The following is a 27,216-nucleotide window of genomic DNA, read 5'->3' on the forward strand; positions in this document are numbered from 1 at the left end:
GTTTGCCAAACAAATGGCCACTGGATTGATGCAAATTATCATGGTATAATTCCGCCAGGCAGGCATAGGCTACTTTGTAGTTAACATTTACTTGCAAAGGTTTTGGGGGAAAGCCATTCCTTCCCTACCTGAAGAAGGTTAACATTAGCATCAGCTAACGGCACTGCACACATGCACACAGACAGGGGCATTCCTGTGCTGTTTCAGAAAGGTCATGGAAATACGAATCACTGATGCATTTTGTTCATGTCTTATGATTCACTTGGGCAAATGAATGCGTTTTCAAACAAGTCGAATAGATTTAGTTGATTTCCTACTAAGTTCAATACATTTTTGAATGTTGTTGAATTTCGGTTTAATGTCTGGATTCCATGATTCCGTCCGCAACGCCTATTTTATAGGGCCCTAGTCCATGAACTTGTCATAAGTCAACATAGGATATGGCCTCTTTCCCCCCCCCCCACAAGACTCAAAATGATAGCATGGAAATGTAAGCAAGGGTTGAGCTTCTTCAGAGTGTGTCACAAAGTGGATACTTGTCTGTGTCCCTTTCAGAGTGAGGGACACATTGACTTTATATAGTGTACCAAGAGTTGTTCTTTACTTACGGCCATACCAGCCTGAATACGTCCGATCTCGGAAGCTAAGTAGGGTCGGGCCTGGTTAGTACTTGGATTGGAGACCGCCTGGGAATACCAGGTGCTGTAAGCATTTTGTTCCAGTAGGGTGTACTCTTGTGTCATGGAGCAACTGCCTTTTATTTATCACCCTAATAATATAATGTATTTCTATTGGACTAAATGCAGTTTGTATGTGCTGCCCTGCCTGCCCTGCCCTGATCAAATTAAATAATGGACAGTGCGTTTCCCTCAAAATGTAGGCAGTACATTCAGCCTTTGTTTTGAGTCTAGGAGACTGTCAATGTCTGTAGTCCATTAGGGCACTATAAAATCCCTTCGATGTTTTGCCTCATTCCGTTTTTTCCCAAGTTCCATTTTCTCCTTTTAGATTTCCCTGTTGACCGTTTGTCCCTGTTTTTGCAGGTTTTCGCTCTCAAAAGTACACATTTTTAATAGAAAAACAGCACAATTGGATGTTCTATGTCCACAACAATGTTTAAACTCTATCAGGAGACCATTTTTGAGGTCTGGGAAAAATTGAAGACGTTTAGATTTTGGGGTGTAGTTACCTTTAAATTCAAGCGTGCACCAGGAAGAGACCTTTGTTTGGTTAAGCGGTGTTGCTGTAGCGCTCATGTGATTGCAGAGTTTGCCAAACAAATGGCCACTGGATTTATGCAAATAATCACGGTATACTTCCGACAGGCAGGCATAGGCTACTTTGTAGTTAACATTTACTTGCAAAGGTTTTTGGGGAGAGCCATTCCTTCTCTACTTGAAGAAGGTTATCATTAGCATCATCGCTAACGGCTACACAATGTGTAGACATACGCGCGCACCGCACACAGACAGGGGCATTCCTGTGCGGTTTCAGAAAGTTCATGGAAATACGAATCACTGATGCATTTTGTTAATGTCTTATGATTCACTTGGGCAAATGAATGCGTTTTCTAACAAGTTGAATAGATTTAGTTGATTTCCTACTAAGTTCAATACATTTTTGAATATTGTTGAATTTAGGTTTAATGTCTGGATTCCGTGATTCCGTCCGCAACGCCTATTTTATAGGGCCCTAGTCCATGAACTTGTCATAAATCAACATAGGATATGGCCTCTTTTTTCCCCCCACAAGACTCAAATATATAGCCTGGAAATGTAAGCAAGGTTTAAGCTTATTCAGTCTGTGTCACAAAGTCTGTTTCCCTTTCAGAGTGAGTGACACATTGACTTTATATAGTGTACCAAGAGACTATGGGTCTATCCAAAATGGCACCCTATTCCCTATATAGGGGACTACTTTTGACCAGGGCCCATACGGCTCTGGTCAAAGTAGTGCACTATGTAGGGCAGAGTGTACCATTTGGGATGCACCCCAGTGTGGGGGGTCAAAAGTGAAATCAGGCCAATGGGAGAGCTCCTTACTGACAGACCGGGGTTCATGACCTTTTTGTTTCCTAGCCCAAAAAAGGCTAAAGTCTGCAGAAATGTATTTATTTCGTGTTGTTTTATTATTCAGTCTGCAGAAATGTCCTTCTTTCGTGTTTGCTGTTTTGTTCTCTATTGCTCCTCTATTGTTCCTCAAGCAAGGGGGGAGGCTGATGACATCACAACTTCCCAACAAACCAATTTCTTTAATGCCCTCCTACTTGACGTTTGCAGATGTGTCTATAAAACACTATTTTGCTCAAAGCACATTTTTTTACTTTTTAGTGTGTGTACTTTATTGTATTTATACTTATGATATCGCTTTTCAACAGGAAAAGTTCCAAAATTACTGGAGGAAAAATCAAGCCAAATAAACAACTTTATTACTGTCAGAATTACATTTACTTTATGACTCCAGGAGGCCATACAATGTGACTGACTGAGGCACCTGTAATTCCATGACATAAAAAATAATATGCTACATTGTTTTGAAAAAAAGAAAGAGCTGTCCTAACAGCCTGATCTCACCTCAGAATATCCCTATTTTTTTTATTTTTTATTTCACCTTTATTTAACCAGGTAAACCAGTTGAGAACACAAGAAATGCACACCTTTCCTCTCTGTTCATCATGAAATTCCATGATGTCATCATCAAAAATACAAATTAACAATACCTCTGACTGCTCTGCCAGAAACCTTAGTCACACATTGTGTGGACATGAGGTTGTTGTGATCCTTAGAGCCTTAGCCAAAAGAAGAGAGCTCTTCCTCATTGGTCTGGATGATAAAAAGACTATCACAACGAAGGAGGGATGGGATGGCATGGGGGAAGGAGGGGTGGGGTGTGGAGGAAGAGGATTAATCAGTCTCATTAACTCGAATTGAATGGTCTGAAAATAGGTTTCCAGTGTGAAGCTACTTCCTTGAATGCCTACCAGTTCTCTATCGGGAAGAAGGCATGGGGCGTGGTGGAAGAGGATGAATCAGTCTCGTTTCCTTGAATTGAATGGTCTGAAAATAGGTTTCCAGTGTGAAGCTACTTCCTTGAATGCCTACCGTCCTCCAGAAATTGTTTAACTTTTCCTGTTGAAAAGCGATATCCCAAGTATAAATACAGTAAAGTATGGTTTGAGCAAAATAGTGGTTTTTAGACACAACTGCAAACTTCAAGTAGGATGCATCCAAGGAGTTGGTCTGATGGGAATCCGGATGTCATCGGCCTCCCCCCTTGCTTGAGGAACAATAGAGAACAAAAGAGGAAATGCCCACCCCCCACTTGTACTATGCAGAGGTGGCACCACAGGTTCAAAAGTGGTGTGGCAAAATGTGTATTTTCTTTTCTGAGGGCTTTAGTTTTTCTTGACCTCATGACCTGGTCAGGTAAAACTATGGGTCCTATTTGTAGGCTATAACAAAATACTATTATAATAGATAGCTTCCCTTTTCATCTGTGCTATGACTACAGGCCTGAGGTTTTTCTTGTTGGGTCATGTGAATTGGAAACACTCCTGGCTTAAGGTGGATCAGACCCTTTCAAACGACCATGGATATAAAAAAAGCCAGAGACAACAACTTCAACGGACAACATACTCTGTAGTTTTGTGAACTACTATAGCAGGACTGAGCGTTATGCAAAGAATGGTTACAATGTCTTTAAATATTAATTCCATTATACACACACAACATTAAGCAGTGGACTTTGAAAAAATATACAAGACAGACAGGTTTCAATGTATACTGAACAAAAATATAAACAGGACATGCAACAATTTCAAAGATTTTACTGACTTACATATATTTAAGGAAATCAGTCAATTGAAATAAATTAATTAGGCCCTAATCTATGGATTTCACATGACTTGGAATAAAGATATGTATATGTTGGTCACAGACACCCTAAAAAAAGGTTGGGGCGTGGATCAGAAAACCAGTCAGTATCTGATGTGAACACCATTTGCCTCATGCAGTGCGACACATCTCCTTTGCATAGAGTTGATCAGGCTGTTGAATGTGGCCTGTTGAATGTTGTCCCACTCCTCTTCAATGGCTGTGCGAAGCTCCTGGATATTGGCAGGAACTGGAACACGCTGTTGTACACGTCGATGGCCTCACACACCAGTACAGTAGGTGGCGGTGTATGCACCTAAAAGTTGGATGCGTTCCGGACATTATTATGAGCCGTTCTCACCTCAGCAGCCTCCACTGGAGCCGACTAGGTGAAAAATCTATCAATCTGTCCTTGAGCAAAGCACTTAACCCTAATTGCTCCAGTGTTGCCGTCAATAATGGCTGATCCCTGGCTGTGACACCAAATACATTTCCATTTCACACCTCACACTTGTACAGGTTAATAAGGAATGGGAAAAACATGAATCAGCGTAACCACTGAGACATTAGTCCAAAGGTTAACCCAGTATAGGCAGGAAAGAAATTAGGTTCCAAAAACAGGCAGTTAAAGGCAGAACAGTTTTTCTTCTGTGTACTTATTTCATATGGCTGTTGTAGCTGAATAGAGAAGAGGTGGGCCTATCTACTGTAATAAAACGACTACTACTTTATCACTGGTAATAAAATGACACTTCATCAAAGCTCAGTAAAAGCAATAAATGCAATATCTCCAGAGAAATGCTGAGTGTGCCTGCAGACTGCAGGTAGGCCTATACGTGTTGCAACCAATGTTCCCTCTAATTTTTTTCAGCACTCAGCAAATTTCAGGTCTGCTAAGCACAAACCTGAACATTGTGAAAATTCTGTGCAACTTCCACCGCGCGTTCACTGTGAACACTGAGGCTGAACCCACTTTAAGTTCGAGTTTTAACAGTGGCCAAGTAGGCTACTGTGGCTATTTGATCATAATGTAGGCCTATTTTACCAGAGTTAAATGCATCCCATAACATTTTAACATGGAAATAGCTGTTCTATCATTCAGCCTACAACAGCAGCCAATGTGTGGTGTTCAATGTAGGCCTACATGAGACTTTTGAAAAAAACATGCAGGTCTTGACATTAACCTGTTTATCAATTTGTCCTTCAGACAAGGTGACTGAAAATGTTATTGTGTTGTTTAATGCAAGAAACCACTTTACAAAAGAAAATGCATTATTATTTCCACACCATTATTACAGAAAATCAGACAAATTATGCTACCCTCTGCATATTGGCTACATAGCTTATTCAAACCTGTCTCAAAATATAACATTGCTCCTTAAGACAAAAAAAGCTCTTTACCTGACTGGCTTTTCAAAGATGTCTAGAAATGTACACCTTTTGTGCTCTTGTAGGAAGCAATCACTCCCCTATTGCTGACTACAAATTATATATAACTGGGCTAATAACTCACTAACTAGCAAAGGATATGAACAACATGTGCAGATGTGGCTACATGCAGCTCTTGCTTTGATCTCAAATCAAGTGCATCTACTCAAGACCACAGCTGTAAACACAGTCCTGTTCAAAGTAAATGGCACAGGTACATATATGGCCAGTGGTGGAAAAAGTACCCCAAATGTCATACTTGAGTAAAAGTAAAGATACCTTAATAGAACATGACTCAAGTAAAAGTGAAAGTCACCCAATAAAAGTATCAAAAGTAAATTAAATTGCTAAAATATACTTAAATATCAAAAGTAAAAGTGTAAATAATTTCAAATTCCTTAAATTAAGCAAATCAGACAGCACCATTTTCTTGTTTTTTAAATTTACAGATAGCCAGGGGAAGGCTCCAACACTCAGACATAATTTACAAATGAAGCATGTGTTTAGTGAGTCGGCCAGATCAGAGGCAGTAGGGATGACCAGGAATGTTGTCTTGATAAGTAGGTGGATTTGACAATTTTCCTGTCCTGCATTCAAAATGTTAGAAGTACTTTTGGGTGTCAGGGAAACTGTATGGAGAAAAAAGTACATAATTGTCTTTAGGAATGTAGTGAAGTAAAAGTAGTCAAAAATATAAATAGTAAAGTACAGATACAAAAAAAAACGTTAATAGTACAAGTATTTTTACTTAAGTACTTTACACCACTGTATATGGCAATGGTCTATTTGCATATAGGCCTACTGCAGCTCTGTGTAGAGTACTCAGTCGTGGGCAATATAATCCTACTCCAAAGCATTCTGCTTACAGCAAAATCTCTTGCATAGTTCGTTTTGTTGCAGTATGTTGCAGTATGTCAGTATGTGGCATTGAACGTGGCTAATTGCATTGATTCGATCACAATTGCCACAGTAAAGGGAAACGTTGATAGATAACTAACAGGGAAAACTCTAGAAAATTGAGTGAAGTGCAACCTCCTGCTTCTCTCCGTGGGCTGATATTTCTTCTGCGCGCTGTGCGGCAATCCCGGTGGAGCTGCGTGGCAGTCTCGACGCTACTGTGCGCCAGCGCACGGACGCAGTTTAGAGGGAAAATTAGTTGCAAACAATGATGATACATTGGTTGCAGTGTACTTCGTCCACTTGCTCCACTCTCATGTGACGCAAATATTGTCCTCCTATTTGTTTGCTTACGTGCCTCTACTGCCACACCTTCTTACTCGGAGAGATATATTAACCTGTTGACCATTTGAGCTCCAGTCAGTTAGTTAGGAACACAAATCTCCATAGGACTTTACGCATCTAGGCTTTTTAATGACTTTCATGGAGGAGCAACGGTATCCTGTTAATGTCCGACTGATTGGAGTGATGCACAAGAAGAAAAGCAAAGTATGGATACTTGATGCATGTAATACTACTGCAGCTATTATGGGATATTTCTCCAGATTTCTGCATGAGATGAATTTGGCAGCAATGATTTATACCAAATATTTAATTGATATTTATAACTTATTTCTAATTTTCAGATGTACATGACCTCGGTGCTTTGGTCAGATCAGAATGACATCATTGTTTACAGAACCTTCAAGGACTTCAAGACACTTAATGTAAGTTACATCTTCAACTGCAATTCAAATTGTCAGATCTTATGTCGGCTACAAAAATGCAAAATATAATATGTAGCCATACTTTTCTTACTTATGCCAACTATTTATCCAAAACAGGAACAAATGAAGAAGATATTTCCACCTGCAAATCCACTTAAAAAATCGGACAGGATTATTCCTAGATTTCGAGGTAGGCCAACATTGTACTTTTAATATCATGTTGCCGATTGATGTCTATCAGTGGTATACTTTATGAACTAATAAGTTATTAATAATTCATAATTAGTCATCATCATCTATTCCTTCATTAGACTGGAAGATGAAGATAAACGCAAATAATAAAGGTCCCAGCAAGTCGGTGGTCCAGCTGAAGTTTTTGGAGAAATACTGCAGCGAGCTCCTCAGCTGCGACCCGCGCGTCTCACAGTGTCCTGAACTCATCCGGTTCTTCCACCCTAAGGACCAAGAACTACAGCCAGAGTTTGCCAAGAATAGGTAGATTATAGTGAGAATTACGCACTGTATCCTGAGCATTACCCACAGCATTACGCACAATTGGAACGACTTCAAATCCAGTGTCCCGTTATGTTTTAGTGATTTAATTTAGTACAAGAAATAGTAATACATTTACAATGTGACTTCCGTCCTCAGTATCGTGATCATGCCTTCAGAGGACTCCGCTGGACATGACAAGAGTGTCAACGTTGGCAACGTGACGCAGCCGTTCGTAACGGAGGCATACCGGTGCATGGCACCCTACGAGACCAAAGACACCAAAAACCGGCCTTTCAAAGTGGCCGTGGACGAAAACGTGGACGTGCTCATCAAAGACAAAGCAGGTGAGAGAATTTCTGCTGTGCTTTACCTTGCGCAAAGTATTATGTGCAAGTATTTTACTCTGTAATAAACATGTAAAATTGCATCACTTTTAAACTCTGCACCAATTGATCGATTCTGTGACATGTAATGGGCTTGAAAGAGCTGATCATAAATGTCCATCACCTGTCTAACCCCTCTCCCTCTGCTCCCAGGCTGGTGGCTGGTGGAGAATGAGGACAAGCGTATGGCCTGGTTCCCTGCTCCATACCTGGAGAAGGTGGAGGGGGAGGAGGAGGATGATGATAGGGACGGGTCCTATGGGGAAAGTAAGAGACCATCTCTTATTCCTTACACATATGCATTTATGTTTTCTATGGCCTGGGAGGGGATAATCAGGGGTACTGTCTGCAAAAATGTTTACATCAACAAATATATAAAATGTTCACATATAGCTGATGCACCAGCGTCAAGACATATGCACTGCAAATACTGTACTGTGCATGTACTGCAAGGTGTGGACTACCACTGACAGTATATTGCCATAAATTGATGTTGCACCTATCCTAACATTCTGCATCACCCACCCATAGGTGTGCTGTATAGTGCTGTCAGAAGCTACAAAGCCACGAATGGAGACGAGGTGTCTGTGGACATTGGCTCAGTGGTGGAAGTCCTGCAGAAGTCTGACAACGGCTGGTGGCTGATCAGGTATGTTACTGAACAACACCTGTCTGACTAAACAGGAAGAATACAGTAGCTATAACTGTAAAAGAGAATCATGACTTCCAGACTGTCGGAACCATGGAATCATAATGATTAGAACTCATACTAATTATATGGTCAGATGACAGCAAATGCATTGAGAGAATGGGAAGTGAATGGGAATTGAAAGTTATGGTGCAGACAGGCATGCAGAGTATCATCGCCCGTCCATCATATACCATGCGGAAACAACAACGCTGTAATTATCTCACTACATCACAAGTCATCTTTAGTTGATTCTGATGAACCAATTACCAGAGATAGCTGAGCCATTGTCTGCTCAATGCTCTTTTGAGACAACCTCTCAGCGTGTTCCACTCCTATCATTAGAAAATAGTTGGTATGCTGATATTTCGAGAGCTTGGGACTATAAGGTTCTATCTGCAAAAATATTATTATTTGATAATTGGCTTTAATGTTCCGAACCCTCATTGGTTTGAATAGTAACAGCGATTTTTATCTTGTATTCTTTTGAACTTAACAACATTCATTGGGGTATTTAGAGTACTATATACATTGGGGAAAAAAAGTATTTAGTCAGCCACCAATTGTGCAAGTTCTCCCACTTAAAAAGATGAGAGAGGCCTGTAATTTTCATCATAGGTACACGTCAACTATGACAGACAAAATGAGATTTTTTTTCTCCAGAAAATCACATTGTAGGATTTTTAATGAATTTATTTGCAAATTATGGTGGAAAATAAGTATTTGGTCAATAACAAAAGTTTCTCAATACTTTGTCATATACCCTTTGTTGGCAATGACACAGGTCAAACGTTTTCTGTAAGTCTTCACAAGGTTTTCACACACTGTTGCTGGTATTTTGGCCCATTCCTCCATGCAGATCTCCTCTAGAGCAGTGATGTTTTGTGGCTGTCGCTGGGCAACACGGACTTTCAACTCCCCTCCAAAGATTTTCTATGGGGTTGAGATCTGGAGACTGGCTAGGCCACTCCAGGACCTTGAAATGCTTGTTACGAAGCCACTCCTTCGTTGCCCGGGCGGTGTGTTTGGGATCATTGTCATGCTGAAAGACCCAGCCACGTTTCATCTTCAATGCCCTTGCTGATGGAAGGAGGTTTTCACTCAAAATCTCACGATACATGGCCCCATTCATTCTTTCCTTTACACGGATCAGTCGTCCTGGTCCCTTTGCTGAAAAACAGCCCCAAAGCATGGTGTTTCCACCCCCATGCTTCACAGTAGGTATGGTGTTCTTTGGATGCAACTCAGCATTCTTTGTCCTCCAAACACGACGAGTTGAGATTTGACCAAAAGTTCTATTTTGGTTTCATCTGACCATATGACATTCTCCCAATCCTCTTCTGGATCATCCAAATGCACTCTAGCAAACTTCAGACGGGCCTGGACATGTACTGGCTTAAGCAGGGGGGACACGTCTGGCACTGCAGGATTTGAGTCCCTGGCGGCGTAGTGTGTTACTGATGGTAGGCTTTGTTACTTTGGTCCCAGCTCTCTGCAGGTCATTCACTAGGTCCCCCCGTGTGGTTCTGGGATTTTTGCTCACTGTTCTTGTGATCATTTTGACCCCACGGGGTGAGATCTTGCGTGGAGCCCCAGATCGAGGGAGATTATCAGTGGTCTTGTATGTCTTCCATTTCCTAATAATTGCTCCCACAGTTGATTTCTTCAAACCAAGCTGCTTACCTATTGCAGATTCAGTCTTCCCAGCCTGGTGCAGGTCTACAATTTTGTTTCTGGTGTCCTTTGACAGCTCTTTGGTCTTGGCCATAGTGGAGTTTGGAGTGTGACTGTTTGAGGTTGTGGACAGGTGTCTTTTATACTGATAACAAGTTCAAACAGGTGCCATTAATACAGGTAACGAGTGGAGGACAGTGGAGCCTCTTAAAGAAGAAGTTACAGGTCTGTGAGAGCCAGAAATCTTGCTTGTTTGTAGGTGACCAAATACTTATTTTCCACCATAATTTGCAAATAAATTCATTAAAAATCCTACAATGTGATTTTCTGGATTTTTTTTCCTCAATTTGTCTGTCATAGTTGACGTGTACCTATGATGAAAATTACAGGCCTCTCTCATCTTTTTAAGTGGGAGAACTTGCACAATTGGTGGCTGACTAAATACTTTTTTTCCCCACTGTATTTTCCCAGTCAGATATAGTGTATTTTTCCCCACTGTAGGTAGAGAACATTGAACAGAACAAGGATATGTCAATAACTCAATTTTGACAAAAATGCAGATAGAACTTTCCAGACGTCAGTTCAACGTCTAGTTTTGATTTACATTTGGTTGAGTTGTCAACTAATGTGAGTGAAACTAATGTGGGTGAAAAAAAGACAAAATTCCCTTACGTTGACTTTTTTCAAATCCAACCAGTTTTCCATGTTGATTCAACGTCATCACATGGAATATTTTGGTTGAAATTATGTGGAAATAACGTTGATTCAATCAGTTTTTGCCCAGTGGGTTATAATCTCAAGTTCTCGATTTGTTTCTTACTGCATACCTTTTTACTAAACAGTACGTTCAAAATAGTATGTAGTAAGATTAGTACACAGTATGCAGTTTAAGTAAGAAGTAGCCAAGCCAGATTTCGGACACGACCATTGACTTGTCCATTTAAGTGAAAGCTAGACAGACAAATGTGTACAAAGGCCACAGACTTGTCAACTATCATTACCTAGGAGAACATATTGTACCAAGGCTTTGACAACATTGGGATTTCTGATATGAAATCCGAACTCATGTCAGTTTCCAATTTCTCACTTCTTCTTTCTCCTCTTGACAGATACAACGGCAAGACCGGCTACGTACCTGCCATGTACCTGCAGCCCTACAACAACCCCCGTGTCCGCCTGGCGGCTCTCAACCTGGCCCAGCTGCAGCTCCCCGGCTCCAGCTCTGACCACAAGCTGGCCGGACACTCCCACAAGCTCAGCCGTTCCCAAGGCAACCTCCTGCAGCTGCCCGGCTCTTTTAATGTTCTATCTGAGCCTCGGCCTAGCCCTCCACCTGTGATGTTCACCACCCCCGCCCCGGCATACCCTAGCAAGGGCACTCCAACACCTACTGTCATGGTGGAGGTGGACCGGGAGGTGGATAGACGTGAGTACAGCCTGACTGGCAGCAAGGGCAGCATGGGGAATGAGGGCAGCATGGAAAGCGAGGGCAGCGACTTCAGCTTCAGCGACGACGGCGTGTCGGAGGGGAGGATGGTCCACGGAAGATCAGACCCAAACCTGTTCAAGATGGCCCCCACCACCCCCAAGGTGCCCCCCAGGCCCAGGGCGCAGGAGATCCTGACGCGCTGCACCACCGTCACGCGCAAGAAAGCCTCCAAAGCCAGTCTGTCGCCAGCGCCTGCTGAGACACTGAGCCGATAAATTGGAGCAGTGTTGACCCAAAATGGTGGTGATTCGTTGGTAGCCAGTCCCTCCTTAGCCTTTTAAAACCAAGGTTGAAGACTGAGTTGTGGCCAGGAAATGTGGTGTGATCTCTTTATGGGTTACATGAAGAATCCAAAGGCTTTAGCACAGAAAGTCACCGTACTAGAAGCCCAGAAGATGGACTGTGGGACTTTTATGATGTTACCTGAACATGATTACACTGTGACATGATTTACAAGTGTTTAACTGTGCCGTGGGGCTGGTCATGTAACCATGAGTTGTGATATGGGAGGAAGAATCATACGTTACTGTAATACTCAGTCACATATTGAGTCTTTATTTTTTTTATGTGGAAGTTTACTTCTTGCACTGTTAGTCAGGCCTACTTCCATGCACCTGCACAAATGGATACTGACACTGAAACTCATTCACTGATAGTAACTGCATTGTAGACATTTTAATGCGGTCTGTTCATTCACAATTTATTTTGTGGATGAACAAATATTAAGGTTGGGGGTTTACTGTCATTTGTTTACAATCCTCAGTTTTAATTAATAATTTTTCTTCACTTAAAAATGTGAGAAGTCTGAAGTCATATACTGGTATAATGAAAATATACACTTTAGTGAATGAACATTCAGTAGCAATTTAGATTTCATAGTTTCTACTGTATGGCCTTGAATCTAGAGATCTCTATTTTCCATACTGGAAAAGTACTATTGTGCCTTATATGCATGTTATTAGCAACTATGGTTGATTCCACATCATGATTCCCTCATATTGTACTGCATACTGCAATAAATTCTAATACATTATCATACTAAAATAACTTGTCCGCCTCTCTTTGAATGGAGAAAATATGCTGATTTCAACTTAACAGTGTGTTGTGTTGTGTGTGGCCTACGCCGAGTGCTCTACAGATGACACTGGTTCCATCTCTTTTCATCCATAGCAAAGCACCCAATTTCTCAGTCTCGGTGTCACCATTCCTATCCACCGCTACCTTACTATTAATCATATTCTGGGTCACAAACTGTTAGGCATCTCCCGGAGTCCACTGACATACTGTTAGAACTCACCCTGAGTCCACTGACATACTGTTAGAGCTCACCCTGAGCCCACTGACATACTGTTAGAGCTCACGCTGAGCCCACTGACATACTGTTAGAGCTCACCCTGAGCCCACTGACATACTGTTAGAGCTCACCCTGAGCCCACTGACATACTGTTAGAGCTCACCCTGAGTCCACTGACTTATACCAGAGATCCCAGACCACACCTGCGCCACCCTGAGATAGGGACAGACCACTGACTTAAATAAAATGTGACAGACAGACACACAGGGTGACAACATGCTTAACAGGCTGGACCAGTCTAATGTGGTAAAGGAATACAGGCTTGACCTTATTCACCCGTTCCTGTGTCTCATGGTTTATGCCCCAAATGCCCTATGGGACTTTTATGTCAAATCATTTCATAAGTTAAGCCTTCAAACATACTCTTTTACATGAACATATTGGTTGATGTTTCAAATGAATATGAACTTAATAAAAAAAACAGCACAATAATTATTTCCACAAGGCACATTTTAATCCAGATGCATTTGTAATCATCATGACAAACAAAATATATTGTTACTTAAAGGAGGCTTTTGTTGTTGTTTATGTGGAAGAGCAGGACTGCACAACAATGTACAAATATAAAAATTAACGAGTGCTGGTTTCTGTAGAGAAGAGTGGGGAGGAAGTCACGGGTAGAGCCTCGACAATTTCTGACCACTAGTAGCAGGCTTCCACTAGGTACCAGTAGCAGGCTTCCACTAGGTACCAGTAGCAGGCTTCCACTAGGTACCAGTAGCACGCTTCAACTAAGTACCAGTAGCAGGCTTCAACTAGGTACCACTAGCAGGCTTCAACTAGGTACCAGTAGTACGCTTCAACTAGGTACCAGTAGCAGGCTTCAACTAGGTACCAGTAGTAGGCTTCAACTAGGTACGAGAAGCAGGCTTCAACTAGCCCATGGGGGGCCAGTATGAAAAAAAAATATGTATGCACTCACTAACTGTAAGTCGCTCTGGATAAGAGCGTCTGCTAAATGACAAAAATGTAAATGTAGCGCCCAGAGTTTTTCCTGGTCAGAAAAACTCATGGCACTATTTATGAGAAATGACACGGTTTTCCAAAATGGCTGCCGAGAAAGGGGCCTATGCTGACAGCCAGGCATATCAACCTCAAAACCAGTTCATTTTAAAGGTCGTTCAGGACCTGCTTCTCTGTCTGTCAGTGTCTATAAAGCCACACTATCAGTTGCTCCAGGCAGTGGTCCATGCTAAAGGGGACTCCTGTGGGTTCACACCCAGGCATCCTTGGTGGGCTTGGTGTCAGACAGTCTCCCATCAGCTGGTGATTGCTTGGAGGGGTGGAGGGGATGCTGCAGACAGGATGATCTGACACTTGGCCATCTTACCCTCTGTTTGGTCTCCCTGGTCCTCCTCTTCCTCATCTCCTGAGCTCTCCTCACTGCCAGAGGGATGGCTGCCATTTTCTTTTCTGTTCTGTCCATTTTCCACCCTTTGTCCGCTGACTGAGGCTTTCCTGGTGATACTGACTTCATCATCATCCTCCATGTTGGCTGGGAAATTTGTATCTTCCTCGAGACCACCATCCTCCTCCACCACTCCCTCATTCCATCTCTCCTCACCATCCCCCTGTTCCCTACTCCCATCCCCACCCTCACCTGATCGCTTGTCGATCATAAACAGGGGGTGCGGCACCTGAAGAGAGGCGGTGTCCATCTCCTCATCCTGCGAGTCCATACTGTAAAAGGATATGACAACACACATTAGCAACCAACAACAAAGGAGGTAAAATATCCATATAAATCACGTGCTGCACAGACCCATGTTTGCTCTGTCGTATTTCCTGAAGCTGGACTCTAGCTGGATTCTTATTGGCTCTTAGGACCATGTTGAAGAATTAGGCTCCGCTGCATGCTTCCTATCACATCATAATTTATATTAGGGTACTGCAGAATACATTATCTTTATGCTTGACCCATGACAATGACTTTCTAGATAATTACTTTAAAATAATCATTCTTCAAACCTGTCCTACAGCACCATTCTTCCAGAAGTTTCAGTGTAGATTTACCAGATTGTAGTTTAGGCTCCATGGTACAGTATGGGATTTTATAGTATCTGATTAATCTCCAGCTGATCCCAGGACCTGGTTATCGTTGTTACCGTTCCACATTCAGTTTCTTATTCATCATTACAGTTCTTTCATTTGCAGGCAACGCTTATAAACTGCCTCCCCTATTCTCTATGTAGTGCACTACTTTAGACCAGAGCCCTAGTGAAAAGCAGTGCACTTGTCTATACAGTGAGGGAAAAAAGTATTTGATCCCCTGCTGAATTTGTATGTTTCCCTACCGACAAAGAAATGATCAGTCTATAATTTTAATGGTAGGTTTATTTGAACAGTGAGAGACAGAATAACAACAAAAAAATCCAGAAACTCTTATGTCAAAAATTTTATACATTGATTTGCATTTTATGAGGGAAATAAGTATTTGACCCCCTCTCAATCAGAAAGATTTCTGGCTCCCAGGTGTATTTTATACAGGTAACGAGCTGAGATTAGGAGCACACTCTTAAAGGGAGTGCTCCTAATCTCAGCTTGTTACCTGTATAAAAGACACCTGTCCACAGAAGCAATCAATCAATCAGATTCCAAACTCTCCACCATGGCCAAGACCAAAGAGCTCTCCAAGGATGTCAGGGACAAGATTGTAGACCTACACAAGGCTGGAATGGGCTACAAGACCATCACCAAGCAGCTTGGTGAGAAGGTGACAACAGTTGGTGCGATTATTCGCAAATGGAAGAAACACAAAAGACCTGTCAATCTCCCTTGGTCTGGGGCTCCATGCAAGATCTCACCTCGTGGAGTTGCAATGATCATGAGAACGGTGAGGAATCAGCCCAGAACTACACGGGAGGATCTTGTCAATGATCTCAAGGCAGCTGGGACCATAGTCACCAAGAAAACAATTGGTAACACACTACGCCGTGAAGGACTGAAATCCTGCAGCGCCCGCAAGGTCCCCCTGCTCAAGAAACCACATATACAGGGCCTTCTGAAGTTTGCTAATGAACATCTGAATGATTCAGAGGAGAACTGGGTGAAAGTGTTGTGGTCAGATGAGACCAAAATCGAGCTCTTTGGCATCAACTCAACTCGCCGTATTTGGAGGAGGAGGAATGCTGCCTATGAACCCCAGAGACCACCATCCCTACCGTCAAAAATGGAGGTGGAAACATTATGCTTTGGGGGTGTTTTTCTGCTAAGGGGACAGGACAACTTCACCGCATCAAAAGGGACGATGGACGGGGCCATGTACCGTCAAATCTTGGGTGAGAACCTCCTTCCCTCAGCCAGGGCATTGAAAATGGGTTGTGGATGGGTATTCCAGCATGACAATGACCCAAAACACACGGCCAAGGCAACAAAGGACTGGCTCAAGAAGAAGCACATTAAGGTCCTGGAGTGGCCTTGCCAGTCTCCAGACCTTAATCCCATAGAAAATCTGTGGAGGGAGCTGAAGGTTCGAGTTGCCAAACGTCAGCCTCGAAACCTTAATGACTTGGAGAAGATCTGCAAAGAGCAGTGGGACAAAATCCCTCCTGAGATGTGTGCAAACCTGGTGGCCAACTACAAGAAACGTCTGACCTCTGTGATTGCCAACAAGTGTTTTGCCACCAAGTACTAAGTCATGTTTGCAGAGGGGTCAAATACTTATTTCCCTCATTAAAATGCAAATCAATGTATAACATTTTTGACATGCGTTTTTCTGGATTTTTTTGTTGTTATTCTGTCTCTCACTGTTCAAATAAACCTACCATTAAAATTATAGACTGATCATGTCTTTGTCAGTGGGCAAATGTAAAAATGTTTTTTCCCTCACTGTAGACAATAGGGTGCAATTTGGGATGCAACCATAGAGAGGGAATGTGGCTGTGTGTCTGGTTTCAGAATGAGGTCTACTTCAGTACATACAGTAAACACATCAGTTTGGTTACACAGGTATTGGTCTCAAACCACAGATATGTGAAAGTGAAATCTCTTGCCTAGATTGATTCCTATGAACAACAACAGCCATTGTTCTAGACTCAGATTAGATCTATCGCAACCTTCACGAGGCATACTGTCAACACTGATGGGTCGGATGACTGTTTCCTGCTACAAAGTTAATTAGAAGGCTACAAGGAAACATGAAATCAAACAATTGAACACGTCTTTTACTTCAGAGAAGTTATTGAGTCGAATCCTAAATTCTGCATAAATTGATTTTTCACTCAGTCAATGCATTGATATTGATGGGAGGGTAAGTGTATGTTAGGATTCGCCCCTAAGACAGATATTATCTGTCATCACTATCAATCCCTATTAAAATAAACTCAAAACAATGCAATTGATGTGCTTTTTATTCTGAATCTTTTTCTGAAAGCAATGCATTTGAAAACACATTTGAAAGTCATTGGGCAAGGCTGTATAGCGTTAGTATAAGCCCTGGATTGTGATTGGTGGGTGTTGTGTTTAAGGCCCTCCCCTGGTCCCCCTCACCTGGCTGGAGCTCCTGTCACTCTCATCTTCTGCCACATGTAGTCCAGGAACATGGAGGCCTGCAGGAGACGGCCTATCCTCTGCATGTGTCTCTCTAGGGGGCACAAGCAGGGTCAAATCAAACAAGGGAACTGAATCAACAAACACGTAAAGACGCATGCACACACACAATAAGCGGACACCATCACACACACACAATCAGTGGACATTCTCTGGCATCAGCGGTTTGATTCCTTCACTATTATTCAGAAATTAAAATATCATACATCATCTGCACAGTTTGGCGTGAGTCTATACATCAATGTGCCTAACACACACACTCTCACCCAAACACTCCCCACCCCACCCCCACACACGCTCTCACCCAAACACACCCCACCCCACCCCACCCCCACCCCCACCCAAACACTCCCCACCCCACACACACTCTGACCCAAACACTCCCCACCCCACCTCTCACCCAAACACTCCCCACCCCACCCCCAAACACACTCTTCCCCACCTCACCAGTGTAAGGTATGAGTCCCTCCAGATGTGCGCGTGCTCCTTGGTACAGGAGCAGCTCTTCAGGGGAGAGGTGTGTGAGCATCACCTGGATCACAGCCTGGGCGTCCAGACAGCTCCGGGCGTTGGTGTTCCACACAGCACAGAAGCGCAGCATAGACTCTGGAGGGGAGGGGGTAGAGGATTACACAGAACATTACCATACACGGACCACTACCATACACTGACCATTATCACGGACCACTACCATACACGGACCATTTCCACGGACCACTACCATACAATGACCATTATCACGGACCACTACCATACACGGACCATTATCACGGACCACTACCATACACGGACCATTATCACGGACCACTACCATACACGGACCATTATCACGGACCATTATCACGGACCACTACCATACACGGACCACTACCATACACGGACCACTACCATACACGGACCATTATCACGGACCACTACCATACACGGACCATTATCACGGACCACTACCATACACGGACCATTATCACGGACCACTACCATACACGGACCATTATCACGGACCACTACCATACACGGACCACTACCATACAATGACCATTATCACGGACCACTACCATACACGGACCATTTCCACGGACCACTACCATACAATGACCATTATCACAGACCACTACCATACACGGACCACTACCATACACGGACCATTATCACGGACCACTACCATACAATGACCATTATCACAGACCACTACCATACACTGACCATTATCACGGACCACTACCATACACGGACCATTATCACGGACCACTACCATACAATGACCATTATCACGGACCATTACCATACAAGGACCTTTATCATGGACCATTCCCTTGGACTATTAACATACACAGACCATTTTCACTGACCATTATCAGGTGGCTCCATCACCATATTGAATGTTCTGCAACGTAGTAAAAACATAGTGATTTTTTGGCCAGCTGAGTATACCTCATCCTTTATGACCTCACCTTTCTGGTCCTGGCGCAGCTTCAGCACAGTCTTCTCCAGCTGCTTAGCACCATCCTCCCCCTGGCGGATCGCTAGGGGCAACACAGGACAGTCATGAGGTCACAGACAGCACACACAGAGTAACCCACATCAGATATAGAAGCCTATGATCCTGGCATACATAGCCAGTGTCATGGCACACAATACATAAGCCAGTCTATTAAGACTTACGTAACTTTTTTCATAACTAACTTTCCCTACATAGTGCATTACTTTTGACCAGAGCTCTATGGGGATCAAAAGTAGTGCATTAGATAGGGAATAGGGTGCCATTTGGGATGCAGCCTAAGTAGGCATCATCATGACCTAAGTGACCCATCCAGTCAACAAACACATTTAAGATCCTCTAGTGTCAGTATGACGGTCCATTGTTATGCCAATACAATGAACTCTGACCAATCCTTGACGGTCAAACATGTAACCCTAGTCTCTCACATCCAGTTATTTTAATGGCTTTTAACACTAGAAGTGCCAAGGCTGTCATTTTAACTACATATGAATTGAAAATGTACATCTCTGTCATTTTTAAAGCCATTACCCCTCAGTCCTTTACTTTTCCTAAATAAGTCTATTTAACATACGTATGTTATATGTTGTTAGAATTTCAATATCGAAAACAGAATGTGTTATAAGCAGTTTTAAGAGGACATGTTGTTTTGGAGCTGCACTAGTGTGTTGCCTACATACATGATGTTCCCAACGCCAACATGCCTTAACACTGAGTATATGTACACTCCTGTGTTTATAAACTGTACGTTTATTTAGCTCAGAACCTGATCTCTCTCAGGCTATGTTCAATAGGCACGAGACGGAAGAAAGCGGTCCCAAACAGGGAGGTACTATCGGAACTTGTAAAATAAGAAATCATATAATTCTCGTTGTGCAACGTTTTGCCCTAATGAACACCACCCAGTCTACCTCATCCATGATCAATACATGCAATGTCTAAAACAAGATGTTCCACTCTTCTTTGTTTTGATAAACAAACACTAAAGTGCACCTGTGCACAGCTATTTATGTTTTGGCTCAGAAGAACGTCCTGGAATTTGGGAAGAGTGATATGGTCCATTTAGTCTGTTTGCCTCTCTAAGGCTTTGACAGACTGTCAGTGGACCTGTTGGTATGCATGTCATGAGGGGGTGCTAAAGAGACACACACAGGAAGGATAATAGGTAGTGACAGGGTGGAAGGTGAGTGACAAAATGAGTGATGTGGAATCCAGCAGCTATTTCTGGAGATGTGAGGAAGAATCTGGATGATCAACATGCCGTATGTACAGTGTGGAGAAAATATGTGAGAGACTAGAGACAGAGAGGGTAGAGACATTTACCTTTGATGACTTTGAGCACAGTGTGTGGCTGGTCCAGGGAGATGGCCAGGCCCAGAGCCTTCAGGTACTTCTTCTCATGGAGCAGGTTAGACAGCTCCTGTTTCCTGCACAACACAACATCAGAAAGTAGAAACCGGGGCTGTGTTCATTACGAACAAAACAGGACTGAGACAGGGAGGGGCCACCTGGATTTGTCCAATAAGAAACGCACATTTTTGTTTCCCGTTGCAAAATGTTTTAAAACGTGCCTAATGAACACTACCCAGGAAAGACGCACAAACACGTGCATGCTGTGATATCAATTTTTGTTAAACCTTTATCATGCTTGTGTACTAGAAGCTTTTCTTTAAGCTTAATTGCTTCTGCCTTAATTCTGAGATGATTGATTAACTAGATCATATGAGATGGGATTGTGCATGCATGGGTATGAGCCTGTTTCTAACTGTTCTGTGGATGTGTAGCATAGGAACCTAGTGTTAGGGAAGTATGGACATGATGTCTGGGTGCACAGCCAAGAGCTGACAGGTGAGATCTATGGTTTCCTGCTAGTCAGAAGGGAAAGAACTGGTTCCATCTCTATCTACTTCTACCAGAGCAAAGTGTTAAATCCTGCGCACTAATGACAAAGCTGTTGTCCTGGCTAAGGCCTGTTGCTGGGCAAAAGGTTCAAACTTGGTGTGTGTATGTGTATGGGTGTTAAGTCCCACATCATCTAGGCAGACAGCGAAAGACGCTTGCTTGCTCGGGTCAAGGGGCCATTCATCTACTTTTGAGGAACTATGTCTGAGGAGATTTCTTGTTGTTTTAACATCTATTGTCCTCAGAATGAGACAATCTTTTTCACAGTTAGTCTGCACCCTTTACCCCAGTTTTGTCTCATTGTCCAGCACATACACACACCAAGATCACGAGTTTTGTACATGCTTGCATAAGATGACTTGCCTATATAAGGTTTCTGTACTCCTCGTGTCATTTGAGCTCTCTGGCGTACACCTTAGAAGTGCATGTCTGACCAGCTCCATTATTGCAATAATTAATTGATAAATCAAGTATAATTGTTTGAAGAAATAACAAAGTCTCTCCTTATTGGGTAGAACTTCCACGACAATGCACAACTCATATGGTCATGTTTTTTTTCTCTCTCTGGCATCAGTGGTTTGATTCCATCACTATTATTCAGAAATTAAAGCATCAAACATCATCTGCACAGAGGTCAGACCTTAGGAGTTTCTGTCCTCTCCTAAACTTCAAGGAATCAAATGAAGTGGCGGCGACGTTCAGAAGCACATGATAGACTACACGGTCATTGCCACACACCAGCTTTTAATTTAGCCGCTGTTTTCTTAAGACGGAGGTACAATTTCTGCAGAATTACAGCAGCCATTAGCTCAGCACAGAGGAAACGTGGTGGGTGGACATTCTTACCAATCCCTGTGGTTATCCTTACATATGGTTCCAGAGAACAGGTTGTGACTTTTAAAAGGAACACTATCTGATGGGCCACAGCCTGTGTGTGTGTGTGTGTTTGTGTGTAAACAGAAGCAAGTAAATAGAACATTTTATCCATCGTGACTTCTTTCCAACATGACCTCTAGTCTGGTTAGGCAGTGGGCAAACTTTGGTCTAACAAACCCTTGATCTGTAGATACAGTTGAAGTCAGAAGTTTACATACACCTTAGCCAAATACATTTAAACTCAGTTTTTCACAATTCCCTAGTAAAAATTCCCTGTTTTAGGTCAGTTAGGATCACCACTTTATTTTAAGAATGTGACATGTCAGAATAATAGTAGAGAGAATGATTTATTTCAGCTTTTATTTATTTCATCACATTCCCAGTGGGTCAGAAGTTTACATACACTCAATTAGTATTTGGTAGCATTGCCTTTAAATTATTTAATTTGGGTCAAAGGTTTCGGGTAGCCTTCCACAAGCTTCCCACAATAAGTTGGGTGAATTTTGGCCCATTCCTCCTGACAAAGCTGGTGTAACTGAGTCAGGTTTGTAGGCCTCCTTGCTCGCACACGCTTTTTCAGTTCCGCCCACAAATGTTCTATAGGATTGAGGTCAGGGCTTTATGATGGCCACTCCAATACCTTGACTTTGTTGTCCTTAAGCCATTTTGCCACAACTTTGGAAGTATGCTTGGGGTCATTGTCCATTTGGAAGACCCATTTGCGACCAAGCTTTAACTTTCTGACTGATGTCTTGAGATGTTGCTTCAATATATCCACATAATTTTCCTTCCTCATGATGCCATCCATTTTGTGAAGTGCACCAGTCCCTCCTGCAGCAAAGCACCCCCACAGCATGATGCTGCCACCCCCGTGCTTTACGGTTGGGATGGTGTTCTTTGGCTTGCAAGGGTCCCCCTTTTTCCTCCAAACATAACGATGGTCATTATGGCCAAACAGTTCTATTTTTGTTTCATCAGACCAGAGGACATTTCTCCAAAAAGTACGATCTTTGTCCCCATGTGCAGTTGCAAACCATAGTCTGGCTTTTTTATGGCGGTTTTGGAGCAGTGGCTTCTTCCTTGCTGAGCGGCCTTTCAGGTTATGTCGATATAGGACTTATTTTACTGTGGATATAGATACTTTTGCACCTGTTTCCTCCAGCATCTTCACACAAGGTCCTTTGCTGTTGTTCTGGGATTGATTTGCACTTTTCGCACCAAAGTACGTTCATCTCTAGGAGACAGAACGCGTCTCCTTCCTGAGCGGTATGACGGCTGCGTGGTCCCATGGTGTTTATACTTGCGTACTATTGTTTGTACAGATGAACTTGGTACCTTCAGGCATTTGGAAATTGCTCCCAAGGATTAACCATACTTGTGGAGGTCTACAATTTCTTTTCTGAGGTCTTGGCTGATTTCTTTTGATTTTCCCATGATGTCAAGCAAAGAGGCACTGAGTTTGAAGGTAGGCCTTGAAATACATCCACAGGTACACTTCCAATTGACTCAAATGATGTCAATTAGCCTATCAGAAGCTTCTAAAGCCATGACATCATTTTCTGGAATTTTCCAAGCTGTTTAAAGGCACAGTCAATTTAGTGTATGTAAACTTCAAACCCACTGGAATTGTGATACAGTGAATTATAAGTGAAATAATCTGTCTGTAAACGATTGATGGAAAAATTACTTGTGTCATGCGCAAAGTAGATGTCCTAACCGACTTGCCAAAACTATAGTTTGTTAACAAGAAATTTGTGGAGTGGTTGAAAAACAAGTTTTAATGACTCCAACCTAAGTGTATGTAAACTTCCGACTTCAACTGTATTTATCAGCTGTTGCAAGTGCCGAGTCTACAAAGTGGGTCATGGTGGCTCAACTCAGAAGATTCTAACCCCTCACCACGACCCTAAACTAGCTTAACCACAGACCCTAAAGTGAACCGCTGACCCTATACTGACCCACTGACCCTAAAATTACCAACCGATGTTAACCACTGAAAGTAAACCAAATTCCAGTTCTAATTCCAAACTGTCCTCATTGAAAAACATTGAAGAATTGGAATTTCAATGTATTTCCTGAACCACCTACATTTAAAAACGATATATGCAGGCTGTATGTCCCAAGCAAAAATCAAACCCACAACCTTTGTGTTTGTCAGCACAATGCTCCAACCAACTGAACCATCTGAAGGCGAAGGATGTTTTAATGCCCAGTTGATATCTGTATTGAAGGTGAAGGATGTTTTAATGCCCAGTTGATATCTGTATTGGTGTGGACTGCACTAAGATGAACTCACTTGAGTATCTGGTCTTCCTGCTTAGCCTGCTCCTCTGCCTGCTCCACCTCTGTCACGTCCTACAGGAGGAAGGCACACAGAATACATTTATCATTTAATTAATTCTATTTATACAATAACATTATAACTGTCTGGTTAACAGTTCTAGATTTGCATACAAATATACCCCCAGTTTTAAGACGTATAGCATCTGGTTTAAACTTCACAACCTGAATCGCTAGACTATCTAGGATGGGTGTGACAATAGTTGGAATCAGATTAGAGTACCAAGACACTCCCTAAGCTAATTCACATTAAGTAACTCAGTATTCACACCTTGCATTAATCCTTTTCATAAAGATCTGAAACACAATGGACATCACGACCATACAGCACACGACACAGTACACAAATCATTGCCACACCAGCTTTTTATTTGATGTTTCCTTAATGTACAATTTCTGTAGAATAACCGTAGCCATGAGGTCAGCTGGGTGGCAACGCTTCCAAATCATCATCATGAAACCAGTCACCAATGACTAGGGGAGTTATACCTGGAAATTACACGGTACTCACTGTGAGGTTAACAGGAATTAGCGCAGTAATAATGCAATGGTATGAGCTCTTTTATTGACATAGACTGAACAGGTGAATCCAGGTGAACGCTATGATCCCTTATTGATGTCACTTGTTAAATCCACTTCAAATCAGTGTAGATGAAGGGGAGGAGACATGTTAAAGAAGGATTTTAAAGCCTTGAGACATGGATTGTGTATGTGTTCAATTCAGAGGATGACTGGGCAAGACAAAAGATTTAAGTGCCTTTGAACCGGGTATGGTAGTAGGTGCCAGGCGAACCGGTTTGTGTGTGTGTTAAGAACTGCAACGCTGCTGGGTTTTTCACGCTCAACAGTTTCCCATGTGTATCAAGAATGGTCCACCACCCAAAGGACATCCAGCCAACTTGACACAACTGTGGGAAACATTGGAGTCAACATAAGCCAGCATCTCTGTGGAACACTTTTGACACCTTGTAGAGTCCATGCCCCGACGAATTGAGGCTGTTCTGAGGCCAAAATGGGGTGTAACTCAATATTAAGAAGGTGTTCCTAATGTTTTGTAAACTCAGTGTGGTTACTGAGTAGCCAAAAGTAATGCACTAATATAGGGAATAGGGGGACATTTGGGACACAGACAATATTATGCAAGCTGCCGTGTCAAAGTTTTTTGTTTTTGGACCAGGGTTCATACAGTCAGTGGCAAGTCAAATTCAAAGACTTTAGTACTTTTTCAAGCACTAATATTTATTTTCAATTACCACCAATTTGTAATAGTCTGGGTAGCCATTTGATTAGATGTTCAGGAGTCTTATGGTTTGGGGGTAGAAGCTGTTTAAAAGCCTCTTGGACCTAGACTTGGCGCTCCGGTACCACTTGCCGTGCGGTAGCAGAGAGAACAGTCTATGACTAGGGTGGCTGGAGTCTTTGACAATTTTGAGGGCCTTCCTCTGACACCGCCTGGTATAGAGGTCCTGGATGGCAGGTAGCTTGGCCCCAGTGATGTCCTGGGCCGTACGCACTACCCTCTGTAGTGCCTTGCGGTCGGAGGCCGAGCAGTTGCCATACCAGGCAGTGGTGCAACCAGTCAGGATGCTCTCGATGCCTGGCCATGCAGTCATGAGTGAACAGGGAGTACAGGAGGGGACTGAGCACGCACCCCTGAGGGGCCCCTGTGTTGAGGATCAGCGTGGCGGATGTGTTGTTACCTACCCTTACCACCTGGGGGCGGCCCGTCAGGAAGTCCAGGATCTAGTTTAAGAGGGATGTGTTTAGTCCTAGGGTCCTTAGCTTAGTGATGAGCTTTGAGGGCACTACGGTGTTGAATGCTGAGCTGTAGTAAATGAATAGCATTCTCACATACAGTGGGGGAAAAAAGTATTTAGTCAGCCACCAATTGTGCAAGTTCTCCCACTTAAAAAGATGAGGCCTGTAATTTTCATCATAGGTACACGTCAACTATGACAGACAAAATGGAGAAAAAAAATTCCAGAAAATCACATTGTAGGATTTTTTATGAATTTATTTGCAAATTATGGTGGAAAATAAGTATTTGGTCAATAACAAAAGTTTCTCAATACTTTGTTATATACCCTTTGTTGGCAATGACACAGGTCAAACTTTTTCTGTAAGTCTTCACAAGGTTTTCACACACTGTTGCTGGTATTTTGGCCCATTCCTCCATGCAGATCTCTTCTAGAGCAGTGATGTTTTGGGACTGTCGCTGGGCAACACAGACTTTCAACTCCCTCCAAAGATTTTCTATGGGGTTGAGATCTGGAGACTGGCTAGGCCACTCCAGGACCTTGAAATGCTTCTTACGAAGCCACTCCTTCGTTGCCCGGGCGGTGTGTTTGGGATCATTGTCATGCTGAAAGACCCAGCCACGTTTCATCTTCAATGCCCTTGCTGATGGAAGGAGATTTACACTCAAAATCTCATGATACATGGCCCCATTCATTCTTTCCTTTACACGGATCAGTCGTCCTGGTCCCTTTGCAGAAAAACAGCCCCAAAGCATGATGTTTCCACCCCCATGCTTCACAGTAGGTATGGTGTTCTTTGGATGCAACTCAGCATTCTTTGTCCTCCAAACACGACGAGTTGAGTTTTTACCAAAAAGTTATATTTTGGTTTCATCTGACCATATGACATTCTCCCAATCCTCTTCTGGATCATCCAAATGCACTCTAGCAAACTTCAGACGGGCCTGGACATGTATTGGCTTAAGCAGGGGGACACGTCTCGCACTGCAGGATTTGAGTCCCTGGCGGCGTAGTGTGTTACTGATGGTAGGCTTTGTTACTTTGGTCCCAGCTCTCTGCAGGTCATTCACTAGGTCCCCCCGTTCGTGTGATCATTCTGACCCCACGGGGTGAGATCTTGCGTGGAGCCCCAGATCGAGGGAGATTATCAGTGGTCTTGTATGTCTTCCATTTCCTAATAAATGCTCCCACAGTTGATTTCTTCAAACCAAGCTGCTTACCTATTGCAGATTCAGTCTTCCCAGCCTG

General features: G+C 42.8%; 2 protein-coding genes and 1 pseudogene across 2 annotated transcripts in view; 2 read left to right on the top strand and 1 right to left on the bottom strand.

Moving 5' to 3' along the window:
• Positions 1-602: 602 nt before the first annotated feature.
• LOC123484430 lies at positions 603-711 on the top strand (annotated as a pseudogene).
• A 5,923-nt stretch (positions 712-6,634) lies between these two features.
• Positions 6,635-12,718, top strand: LOC121550819 (NADPH oxidase organizer 1-like). Its single transcript, XM_041863188.2, has 8 exons — positions 6,635-6,746; positions 6,884-6,964; positions 7,082-7,154; positions 7,276-7,459; positions 7,616-7,803; positions 7,996-8,109; positions 8,374-8,491; positions 11,314-12,718. Exons 1-8 carry the CDS (start codon positions 6,672-6,674, stop codon positions 11,906-11,908), a joined length of 1,428 nt encoding a protein of 475 aa, XP_041719122.2. The 5' UTR covers positions 6,635-6,671; the 3' UTR covers positions 11,909-12,718.
• A 758-nt stretch (positions 12,719-13,476) lies between these two features.
• The window catches only part of LOC121551419 (transducin beta-like protein 3), a 37,872-nt gene continuing 24,132 nt past the window's right edge, over positions 13,477-27,216 (bottom strand). Inside the window, exons 18-23 of the mRNA XM_041864062.2 lie at positions 24,168-24,226; positions 20,417-20,520; positions 19,047-19,118; positions 18,043-18,201; positions 17,536-17,629; positions 13,477-14,727 (exon numbers count right to left, since the gene is read on the bottom strand). Of these exons, the coding sequence (XP_041719996.2) occupies positions 14,307-14,727; positions 17,536-17,629; positions 18,043-18,201; positions 19,047-19,118; positions 20,417-20,520; positions 24,168-24,226 (909 nt within the window). The 3' untranslated portion in view covers positions 13,477-14,306. The remainder of the gene's footprint in view (positions 14,728-17,535; positions 17,630-18,042; positions 18,202-19,046; positions 19,119-20,416; positions 20,521-24,167; positions 24,227-27,216) is intronic.

This window comes from Coregonus clupeaformis, unplaced genomic scaffold, assembly GCF_020615455.1.
Source record: "Coregonus clupeaformis isolate EN_2021a unplaced genomic scaffold, ASM2061545v1 scaf0313, whole genome shotgun sequence".
Taxonomy (NCBI): Eukaryota; Metazoa; Chordata; class Actinopteri; order Salmoniformes; family Salmonidae; genus Coregonus; species Coregonus clupeaformis.